An 11,525-nucleotide genomic window follows, 5' to 3' on the forward strand; every position below is an offset into this window, starting at 1 on the left:
AGCTATGGCTGACTTCCTGCTACAATGGCAGAGCTGACTAGTTGTGACACCAACAATATGGCCTGCAAAACCTAAAATAGTTACTATTTGTTCCTTTACAGAAAAAAACTTTGCCAATTCCTTGGCTAGAGGAATGGAATGAGGGATGTTATTTTAACAGGGGTGAATATAGGCTTTCTCAAATTTGGACAAACTAAGAAAACAAAATTTTAGAGTGCCATTTGAAAGCAACATTGGTGTAAGAGATTTGGAGACTCCATTGACAGTGAGGTTGACATGAGCCAACCATGGCATTTGGCTATCAAAAAAACAAAACAATCTAATATAGTCCTTGACTGTCTTAGTTGGTGTAGATCACGGGGTGCAGAGTGATACATTCCTACTCACTTCTTTCCATATCAGAACCCAATGTCTTCTTTCACCCTCCAAGAGATGCCAGTTTGTATAATAAATTACAGTCACTTGACCGAGGTACAAATCTCTTTCTAATGTCAGCATTACTATCTTTGCAGATGAAAGAAGCATCCATGGGTGACATTAATGTTAATATTTCCCAAACATTTCAACTCTTGGGGGCAGTACTGAAATGTTCCGAAACATACCTGTTCCCTCTTATTGGCGGAGAGCGCTGAAGACCCACTCTGCTGAAGGGCCTGCAATTGACGCTTGAGTGTGAAATTTTGAATTTCTTGTAGTGGATAAGCTTTAGCAAGCTTTGACTGCTTTTCATAAAAGGCAGACCATTTTGCCTCAGCCTCATTCTGAAATGGCAAAAAATAAAATTGAAGTTGGAAGAGCACAGATTAAATAGATAAAGCAGAAGATATAGTCCAGAGAACATCTGGTGAAACATATACTATTTCCTGAGTGGCTTAGTCCTCTACTTTGCTGAAGGTCAAGGTCAGGTTAAGGGTGACCAGGCCACTCTTGGTCACTCTCTCTTTCTGGCCCAGTGCCTAGTTTTCCCAAGGGTCCTGTCCCCAGAACTGGAAGTAAATTCTCACAGATAATTCACACTGTGAGGCCTTGGAATTTATGGCCTTAGTTCAGTGACTGGGTGAGTTGGCTAAGGATTCAAGGATGAATGCTCTTAAAGGAGAACTGAGTAGAACACAGAGTGGACATAGTGGGAATATAGTCCCTCATGACCATGGGAACCAAGAGGAATGAATGAGAACCAGATCACAGTAAGCTCCTAGGTGTTATGACATAGCACAAAGATTCTGAACTTAAGTTGTGATCTCAAAAGAAGGCTTCATAGGATGTGGCTATTTGGTAGCCATGGAAACTTTCTACCAGCAAAAGAAATCAATAAGCAGGATGCCAGGACACACTTGCCCCCCACTCCCAATCCATCTTGAACATCAGTAGGAAAGTGGACTTCTCTAGCAGTCTTCTCCCTCCAAAATAAATTCATTTCCATGTATCAAAGATTAAAATGAACAACTACTTTGTATATCATACTGCCCTAGACCATACAAAAGAGTAGCATATGAAGTAGGTAAGAACTTCATCCCTGGAGTCAGACACCTCTGACTAGCTATATGACCTTGGACAAATTACTTAGCATCTCCAAGCCAGTTGCCTTATCTGCAAAATAAGAGTAATAATAGGACTTCTATCAAAGGGTTGATGGAAGGATTAGAAGAATTAATAATTAATAAAATGATTACCAGAATGCCTGACACATCCTAAATATTTAATAAATGTTACTTTATTACTTACAGAGAAAAAATCCTTGCTCTTAAGTTGCTTTAATTTTATCAGATGGATAAACATCATGAATGTTTCATTTATGAAACATGAGTATATAATACTGAATAAACTATGAGTGGCCCGATTTGTGTTATAAGAAACAAAAAATTCATGTGGGTGATCAGACTTGGCCAAGCCCTCATAGAGGAGGTAGAATGTAAGACAAACCTTAAAGTATGTATGAGTTGGATGAGTGTAGAATCCTCTGCAAATCATTTACCTCATTTGAGCTTTTATTTAATTTTTTGGTACCAGGAACTGAACCCAGGAGGCACTTAACCACTGAGCCACATCCCCAGCCCTTTTATTTTGAGACAGGGTCTCTCTAAGTTACATAGGGCCATGTTAAGTTGCTGAGGCTGGCTTTGAATTTGCCATCCTCCTGCCTCAACCTCCCGAGTCACTGGGATTACAGGCATGCACCACTGTGCCTGGCTTCATTTAAGATTTTAACAACTGTGAGATAGAAAACCACTGTGTCTCCATTAGGCTTAGAGAAATAGTGGAACTGGCAATCAATTACCAGCATTCAATCCTGCATGTGGCAGACAGATGGCTCCCATGATCCCTCCCTCTGGTGGGCACACCCTTTTCTTAAGAACAGACCTGTGACTTTCTTCTAGCCATCCGTGTACAGCAAGGTGACAGGATATACATATTTGTATCACAAAAGATTATAAATTTTATCTTGCTAGAAGTCTCCTTTGTTGACTTTGATGCAGCAAGAAGCCATAATACAAGCTATCTTATGGAAAGGGCCACATGGGAAGGAATCCAAGATGGCCTCTGACTAACATCCTGCAATAAACCAAGAACCTTAGTTCAGCAGCATACAAAGATCTGAATGTTAACATCAACCACACTGGCTTGGAAGTAGATCTCTCTCACCTCAAGCCTCAGATGAGACCCCAACTCTAGCTGCCACCTTGAATGTGACTTATGAGAATTAGAAATAGAAGATCCAGCTAAACTGTGCCTGGACTCCTCACCCACAGAAACTGTGGTAGAATACATGTGGGTTATTTTAAGCCACTAACCTTGTGGTAACTTTTAATATAATAGGTAACTAGTACAGATCCCACAGGCGGAACTACAGGCATGATTGCACTTTCCAGGCCAAGGAATTTTACTTTTATCCTGTGAGTATCAAGCATTCACTGAGAAGCTTTAAACAGGCATGTGACATGATGAGAATTGTACACAACAGTCACAATAATGGACCAAACAAGAGATGAAGAAAAATAGTGGCAGTGAAAATAGAAAATATTTTTTTGTCTTTATTGAATACCCACAACCCCTCAGGAACTGCTTCTCAGTTAATCTTCACATGTGACAACTTTTTGAAGAAGTTGTCATCATCCCCATTTTTAAAATGAGGGAAATGAGACAGAGCATGTCAGCAACCTTTCTTAGGTCACACAGCTAGTAATTGAAAGAACCGGGGCACCAACCCAGGTGTATTTACTTCCAAAGCTAATGCTCTGAACCACTGTCTTAGGGATTGTATTTGACACATTCTAGTTTTCTCTCTAACATGCAGGAGTGGGAGGGAGTGAACTGTGGAAAGAGGAATTTGGTCTACAGATAACTGTCTTATCAATCCCTACCTTTCTTCATCCAGTCCAGGATAATTTTTTCTTATGTAAAATTTCTGGTAAAACTTTGATGGCAAATTATAATGTTATTGCTGATCATTTTTGAAAACAACTAACAACTACCCCAAATGCTTCAGTCTTACAGCATTTTTTATTTTATTGCATGTGGGAACTTTTAGGCTATCTGATTTGATTTTATTTGTCACTACTATTTTACAAGTGTTATACTTTATATCACCAAACAGTTACTTCACATTGCCTTGCATTTTGGTCTCTGAGGATATACTGTTCCTTCCCAAGCTATTCTTTTTAATATTATTTACAACTTATTTTATATCCTCACGTTAAGGCTCTTGAGCCTAAATAAAACAGATTGGCTGGAATACAGAGAATGAAAGTCAGTTCATACATACTATTCAGATTGTTTAGATAATGGTCAACAGCTACATGTAGTTTTTGGACCTGAATAATGGTTAAAATGAAACATAGTACACTAGTCTACATAAATCCAGGGCTTGAGAGAAACTAGTACAGATAACATATGTGACATTCCACACTTGAGAGAAACTAGTACAGATAAAATAGGTGACATTCCACACTATCTCTGTGGAAGGCAGGAGAGAAGCAACTAAAAGAGGAAAATTTTCCATAGCCATACACGAGCATTTGGGAACAAGACACACATTGTTCATCTAGTACCTTGGAGCATAACAAGCTTGGAAGAAAACCTTGAGTTCCATATTCTGGCCCAGTTTCTAGATATGGCTCTCAACGCCACATCAGGTTCAAAGATGAAGCTGCCCAGGTTACATTTTAAGTATACCCCTCCCCCAAACTGGCATTAAAAAATAACCCTTCTTTTTTAAAAAATATTTTTAGTTGTAGATGGACACAATACCTTATTTTATTTATTTATTTTTATGTGCTGCCAAGGATGGAACCCAGTACCTCACAAGTGCTCTACCACTGAGCTACAACTGGCTTTTTTTGTGTACTGGGAATTGAACTCAGGGATACTTAACCACTGAGCCACATCCCCAGCCTTATTTTGTACTTTATTTAGAGACAGGGTCTCACTGAGTTGCTTAGTGCCTTGCTAAGTTGCTGAGGCTGGCTTTGAACTCGCAATCCTCCTGCCTCGGCCTCCTGAACTGCTGGATTACAGGTGTGCGCCACAGGGCCTGGCTCCAAACTGGTATATTTTTAAAAACACTTATTTAACAGTAATATAACTTATATGAATATGAATTCCACCACTCCACCTTAGGATTCAAAATATTATTTTTTTTGGTATTTTACATGACAGTTTTAATAGTTGAAAACTTTAATTTTTAAACACTTATAGACTTTTTTGTTTTTCTGAATTTTATCTTCTGAGGGGAAAGTGCTCAGCTCTAAATTCCATTTTACTGCATTACAGTGTCTTTCCTTACTCCTATGCTTGTGTGTGGGTATTATGGGTACATTGAAGCATGGGACAGACTCGTTAGAGATAAGGATTAAGTCAACATTTTTTTCCTTGAGTATAGAATAGTGGTTTTGAAATACCCTACTCTGCCAGGCACAGTGGTACATGCTTGTAATCCTAGCAACTCCCAAAGCTGAGACAGGAGGATGGCAAGTTCAAAGCCAGCCTCAGCAACTTAGCAAGACCCTATCTAAAAATAAAAAATAAACAAAGCTAGGAATGTGGCTCAGTGGTAGAGTGTCCCTGGGTTAGATCTCCAGTACAAAAAAAAAAAAAAAAAAAAAAAGTGTGGGTCTCTAACTTCTGACAACTAAGAAGTATTTATGAAGTGTTCTTAGAGACCTTGCAGACTCCAGCTGGGCAGTCTTAAATGTGCACTCAGTTTCATTGACAAGAGTTTGGAGCAGCTGTAGTTGGTACTACCAAATACTAAAACAATGAACCAGGCTGCCTCTACTAGCAATGGAATCTTGCTCTCTCCAAGGATAACAATGGTCCAGGACCACCTATGTTGCTGGAGAGTTTTCGGCTTCACTATTAAAAATCAAGTGTGTTCTTTCTAAAGTTGCTTTTAGGACTCTATACTGATTAAGTTTGATGCCCTCTATTATTTTAAGTTACATTCTTACAACTTGATCTAAGGATTGCCATACTAAGTCATATCCATAGGCTGACAAGTCAGTCCATTATCCTGATAGGTCAAAGTTACACCAAGGAGCAATATGGAAATAGCAGATTATCTTTAATAATGTTAAACTGATGGGATATAAACATACAAATGTCATGCTGATTCCCAAATTTCCCTTCCTGTGTAAGTTGTCTGTTACTACAATGATACTATATAAGAAACAACCAAAAACCATAATGCCCTAAGTATTTATTGTTTATGTGTCTAGAATCACTGGGGCTTGGCAGGTAGCTCTGCCGATCTTGGCTAGATTTCCTTACAACTCTGGGAGTTGGCTTCTGCTTGGGCAACTGTTCCACGTGTCTCTGGTCTTCAGTTGGCTAGCCCAGGCAGGTTTTCTTGGCAAAGGCAAAAGATGCAAAGAACAAGCCCAATTATTCAAGTGCATTCCAAGCTTCTGCTTTCATCATTTCTGCTAACACAAACCAAGACGCATGATGAAGGACACAGTCACATAACCTGCTGTGGGACAGCACTGCAAACAGACTGACGTGACCTTAGACACTATTATAGGAAAGGATGAAGAACTAAGTCCATCAAATGCAGTTGACCATACTTCCTTAAGCCACAGTGGATCTACAATTCACACATTTGCTTAAACACGTCAAAAAACCATTTACAGTTTTAAATGTCTCACGTTTTTTAGATTAAAGAATAGCTCAGTTTTACAAGTCTTATCAGTGTTGCCACCTTAGTGTAAATGGCACTTCCTTCTATTTACTCTAAATTTATCTCTATTGAGCTTTCAACTGTACTACCTTTCTAGTATTAAGAGGTTTAGCCAATATAGTTGTGAATACTCCATCCATCCTTTCTTGTTCCATCTCAAACTATTCAGATTTCTTTTTCATTTTGAGTCAGGTTTTCTGTAGCACCCAACTGCCTCTGATCCCCTTAAATCACTCTGATTGCTCTTTTTGGTGTAACAGTGTCCTTTTATAAAATTCTTCCTTTAAACAGGGCCACTAGCATTATGTTTCTAAAGACATGGGAAAATGTTTTCTCTTATATCCACAACTGTCTAGACTATTGTGGTCATGGAAACTTATTCAGTCTTCAGGGAACAATCTTGAATGACTTCTAGGTTTTTTTCCTGAGTTAAAAATGATTTCTAACAACTCATTAGTTCCCAGGAGAAAGCCCACATATATCCAACCTGGATTTTCTAGATTACTTCTAATTTATGTCATTTTTACTATGTATTACAACTTTTGGTGGCAAGATTATTTATTATAATTTGATTTTTTTTCAAACATTTGCCTATGCATTAATAATCTGCCCAAAATCTGCTTTATGGCACCTTATATTCATGTCATTGGAGAACATTTTTCAGAATTTATAAAACCTCTTTGAGGAAATAAACAAATATATCTTCTTAAGGTATAACGATATCAAGAATTGAAACACCAAGTGGCCTTAAAAATATTAATGGTAATTTCAAATATTTTACTTGCTTTCACTTGAGTGGATTATTGCTGAGCAAATGTTAAAACACTGGTGATTACAGGGGCAGTTATTTTCTCTGTCCAAGAAGTTCATTTATAGTTTAATTCCAAAGAAAATAAACCAGATCATCAGATAGTCTCATTAAAATAAATCCACACTGTTTTTAATTTAGCAAGTTAGTACATTTTATAAGAACAGATGTTGGTCTATAATAAAACATGAAGTCAGTAGTATATAAATTTATGGGGATGAATTCTCCCCTTTGTGCAGGAAAGGTTTGTTGTCAAGATACACAGTCAAAGGTTGATATTTGTTAATTCCTGACCCTGAGTTTGCTGCTTACAGGCCAAGAAGCAGGCAAAGGAAGGAACATTATGGCTGTTTCTGGGAACTGCATTGCCCCCAAGTTCATATCATTTCAGTAACTGCACTGTGAATATCAGAAGAGTCTCAGAGGTGGGAGACTCTCACTTTCCCTAGCTCTGACTTTTTCTGGTAAATATTTCTTTAAAAACCACCCACTGAGGGCAAGGGAGGATCGTAAGGAGGGGTGATATGATTAAAACATAATATATGCACGTATGGAAATGTCATAGGGAAATCCATTAATTTGTACAGTTAATATCAGTTAGTATTTATAATTTTTTTGTGTGGGTACCAGGGATTGAACTCAGGGGCACTCGACCACTGAGCCACATCTCAAGTCCTATTTTGTATTTTATTTAGAGATAGGGACTCACTGACTTGCTTAGCACCTTGCTTTGGCGGAGGCTGGCTTTGAACTTGAGATCCTCGTGTCTCAGCCTCCCCAGCCACTGGAATTATAAGTGTGCACCACCACGCCCAGCTTAGTATTTATAATTTTAAAAGGAAAAAAAAAACTACCTACTTGAGATAGCAGTGAGACTGTGGGACTTTCAGAATATAAAGTCCCTGAATAATATTATTGTCATCAACGTTGATGTAGAGAACTGCCAGACATGGTGCTAAGATTAAAGTCACATGCATTCAAACACATAAATTCACCAAATTCAGTAATCTGGTACAGCATAGACTATATCACTAGTATTATGATAATAATCTTCAGTTTATAGATGAGGTAATTGGGGCTGAAGGAAGTTAAGAAACTTGCTCAAGCTGGGTGCAATAGCAAATGTCTGTAATCCCAGCGGCTCAGGAGGATCACGAGTTAAAAGCCAACCTCAGCAATGGCAAGGCACTAAGCAACGCAGTAAGACCCTGTCTCTAAATAAAATACAAAATAGGGCTGGGGATGTGGCTCAGTGGTCGAGTGCCCCTGAGTTCAATCTCCAGTATCCAAAAGAAAGAAAGAAACTTACCCAAGACCCTCAATTTATAAGATTCAGAGGTAGTATTTGAACCTACCCAGAATAGGTCAGACCCCAGAGTCCACCCTTACTATAGCAGACACTTATACATGACCATAGTGTGTGCATATCCTTATAGCATAATAAATCTCAGCAATTCCTCGTCTTTTTTTGGGTGTGTGTGTGTGTGTGTGTTTGTGCGCACGCGCTGCTGGGATTTGAACCCAGGGCCTTGTGCATGTAAGGCAAGCACTCTACCAACTAAGCTATATCCCCAGCCTAGTTCTCTATTACATCTGCCACAGTACACAGTGCATTAGGAATCTCAAGATGTGATCAGAGAATAGAAGGAGCCACTTCCCTCCCCACCTTCCCAAGTAAATACACATAGGTGCCCCTGAGTGCATTCGTGCCCCTTCTTCACTGCTGAAGGAGATACAGGACCTCTCATTTGCTTCTTGCATTTAAATATTCTCAATGTTCCTTTAAAGCACTTATACCTTTCTTCCAGTTTAGCCACATTTAGTAATTTATTGTCTTTCATTTCATTTTGTACAATTCAAAAGTGATAACACTTTAATGATTCAGAGATGGTTTCAATGAACATCACTACCTCTCATTCCATAACATGCCTTCTCCACATCTGGGCTCTCAACAGAACTGTTACATGCTTCTTTAAAAATCCTAACTTTGGGACTGAGGTTGTGGCTCAGCAGTAGAGCACTCACCTAGCACATGCGAGGCGCTGGGTTTGATCCTCAGCACCACATAAAAATAAAAACAAATAAAAATAAAGGTATTGTGTCCAACTACAGCTAAAAAGTATTTTAAAAAATCCTAACTCTGGGGTTGGGAATTTAGCTAGTGTCAGAGCACTTGCCTAGCATGTACAGGGTCCTGAGTTTGGTCCTTGGCCCTGGGAGAAAAAAAAATTCTAACTCCCTGCTGTCTCTCCCTCCAGAGATGGCTCACATTCTCTCCTGAATGTGTATTTCTTGATCTATCCCCAAAGGTGCCTCTTTTGAGATGACCCACAATCTCCCTTGAATGTGTATCTGCTTTCCTAAATAAATCTGTCTCTGAAAACAAAAAACCCAACTCCTTCTCATACTAATAACAATGATGTCTTACTGTTCTCCCATGCCCACAAGCATCAAGCACTGTTCTTGTGGTTTTAAGACTAAATTAGTCTTCATAGCAATGCTATGAGGCACATATGAGTATTAGTTACTTTTTTCACAGATGAAGAAAATAAGGCTGACAAAAGCTAATTAAGTAGCTCAACTTCGCCCACCTAAAAAGTGGTGGAATCAGAATTTGGATGTAGGTAGTCCAGCTCTAGCTTTTGGGTATTATTCTAGTATACCTCATCATCACCCATGAACCATTGAGCCGAGAATGAAAAGAAACCCACAAAACTCTGCAATCACCTCTAACAGAAATCAAATAAAAATGGAGGGGGTTCAATGATGAGATGAAGAGAGGTAATACCAAAATGTAAGATAGGACAAAACATCTTCTATGCTAGCACTGGGCTGTCAAAATCTCCTGGCTTTCCTCTTAACTTTAGAAAATAGAAAAAAAAAATAGCTTGGGGGATTTCAAATGAGGCAGCAATTTTCAGATTGAATCTGTTCAGTGAATAGTAATTATTTAAATTAAACATGCAACACACTAATCATTTGGAAAAAAAAAAAAAACAAGCTTCCAAACTATAATACTTTCGAAAGAAGGAACTTGCTGCACAAATAACACAATTTTTTTTTCCTCAAATTAATTGTGTGATTTTTCCAGCACTTAACTGTGTAAGGATACTGCTTAGGGAATCTGTGAAAAATTTCTTAAATCCTTGTACTTGTCAAATAAAGCATTTTGCTTTCCTAGAACTTTCTGAGATTTTTTTTTTCAGAACTGGTTTAATCATAGTTTTTCTTGGAGGGCTCTTCTGTCACTCTTGGAAGTCCCTCAGAACTCCGTGACAATGAAAGAAGGAATTCCCAAGTCCAGTCTCACCCAACCCCTGGTTAGCTTAATTACTAGCTGGTTCATTCAGTAAGCCTCCAGTTGCATTTTTTAGTCAATATGTCATTTTAGTCTTTATATATCCCTGTTGACATTATAGACTAGAGAAAATTATTAACTCAATTACAGTAGCATTTCCATGAAATGCTTTATAACTCGGACTATAATGACAATTATTATGATCACGTTGTAAAGCATATTGTTTCTAGAATCTGGACTGAGACCAGTGAATGATTTTGCAGCCATTTTTTCAAATGAACTCCAAGGTCAATTAAGTTTAGTCATCTGGGACTACAGAATCAGGGATATAAAGGCAAACTTCCAGGCTTAGAGCTCAAGAGATTTCTTTCATTTCCCTTTTTAGTTTTATGGGCAGTAGTTCTAATCTGTAAGAAGCAACAAATACCCGCTGTGTAAACATGAGAACTCACCATCTTTTGGGTATTCTCCTTTGTGATATTTGTGTTATAATTCCAAGAAGCAAGTGAACGTTGATAATCCAGGTCTTCAGCTTCCTGGTTAAACTTGTCCAAAAATGTCTTGGCCAGTTCCTCGATGGTGGACTGAGTAGCAGTCACAGCAACAAAGCTGAGAAGGAGCCAGGAAGAGCCTAACATCTTTCCCCGTGCGCCAGGACAGGATCCCATCCACTGAACAACTTTCCCTAGAGTAAAATTTCCTCATGAGTTTTTCTCTCTTCAGCCTTTGAACTTGGGTTGGGCATTGAGGAGGGAACACACACACACACACACACACACACCAAAAAAAAAAAAAAAAGAAAGAAAAAAAGGAGGAGGAGGAGGAGGAGGAGAAAACGAAGAAGAAGAAAACAGTAAACAATCTGCTGAACCAATATAAACCTAATCCTGGAGAGGACAGATATGTAAACAGATTTTAGAATGATATTCTTTAAAGTAAAACAAATAAAGACATGTTATTCATTAATCCTAGAAAACCTTAGCTCTCCTAGCACTTTATGGCTAAATCAAAACTTGTACATTTGGTTAATATATTCCCCCAAAACTGTTAAATATACACTGAGGGTATTATGATTTTTCAGTAATGGAGAGGGTTAGAATTAGAAATCATGGGGTAATGTTGGCATTTATGTTTTTCTGATAATTCCACTAATATTCAGTTATTCCTCTTTTATTTTTATTTCCAGCTCATGTTCACAGAAACTCAGTAGTTGGGTAATATTTTCCCTTTTAAAGACTTTGTCT

General features: G+C 38.3%; 1 protein-coding gene across 2 annotated transcripts in view; it reads right to left on the minus strand.

The window, feature by feature from the left end:
- Positions 1-10,919, minus strand: part of Ace2 (angiotensin converting enzyme 2) — a 45,693-nt gene extending 34,774 nt beyond the window's left edge. For both annotated transcript variants that reach the window (XM_071606039.1, XM_071606038.1), the window contains exons 1-2: positions 10,734-10,919; positions 603-761 (exon numbers count right to left, since the gene is read on the minus strand). In XM_071606039.1, the coding sequence (XP_071462140.1) occupies positions 603-761; positions 10,734-10,919 (345 nt within the window). The remainder of the gene's footprint in view (positions 1-602; positions 762-10,733) is intronic.
- Positions 10,920-11,525: the final 606 nt, after the last annotated feature.

The sequence above is a fragment of the Marmota flaviventris genome, chromosome X, assembly GCF_047511675.1.
Source record: "Marmota flaviventris isolate mMarFla1 chromosome X, mMarFla1.hap1, whole genome shotgun sequence".
Lineage (NCBI taxonomy): Eukaryota > Metazoa > Chordata > Mammalia > Rodentia > Sciuridae > Marmota > Marmota flaviventris.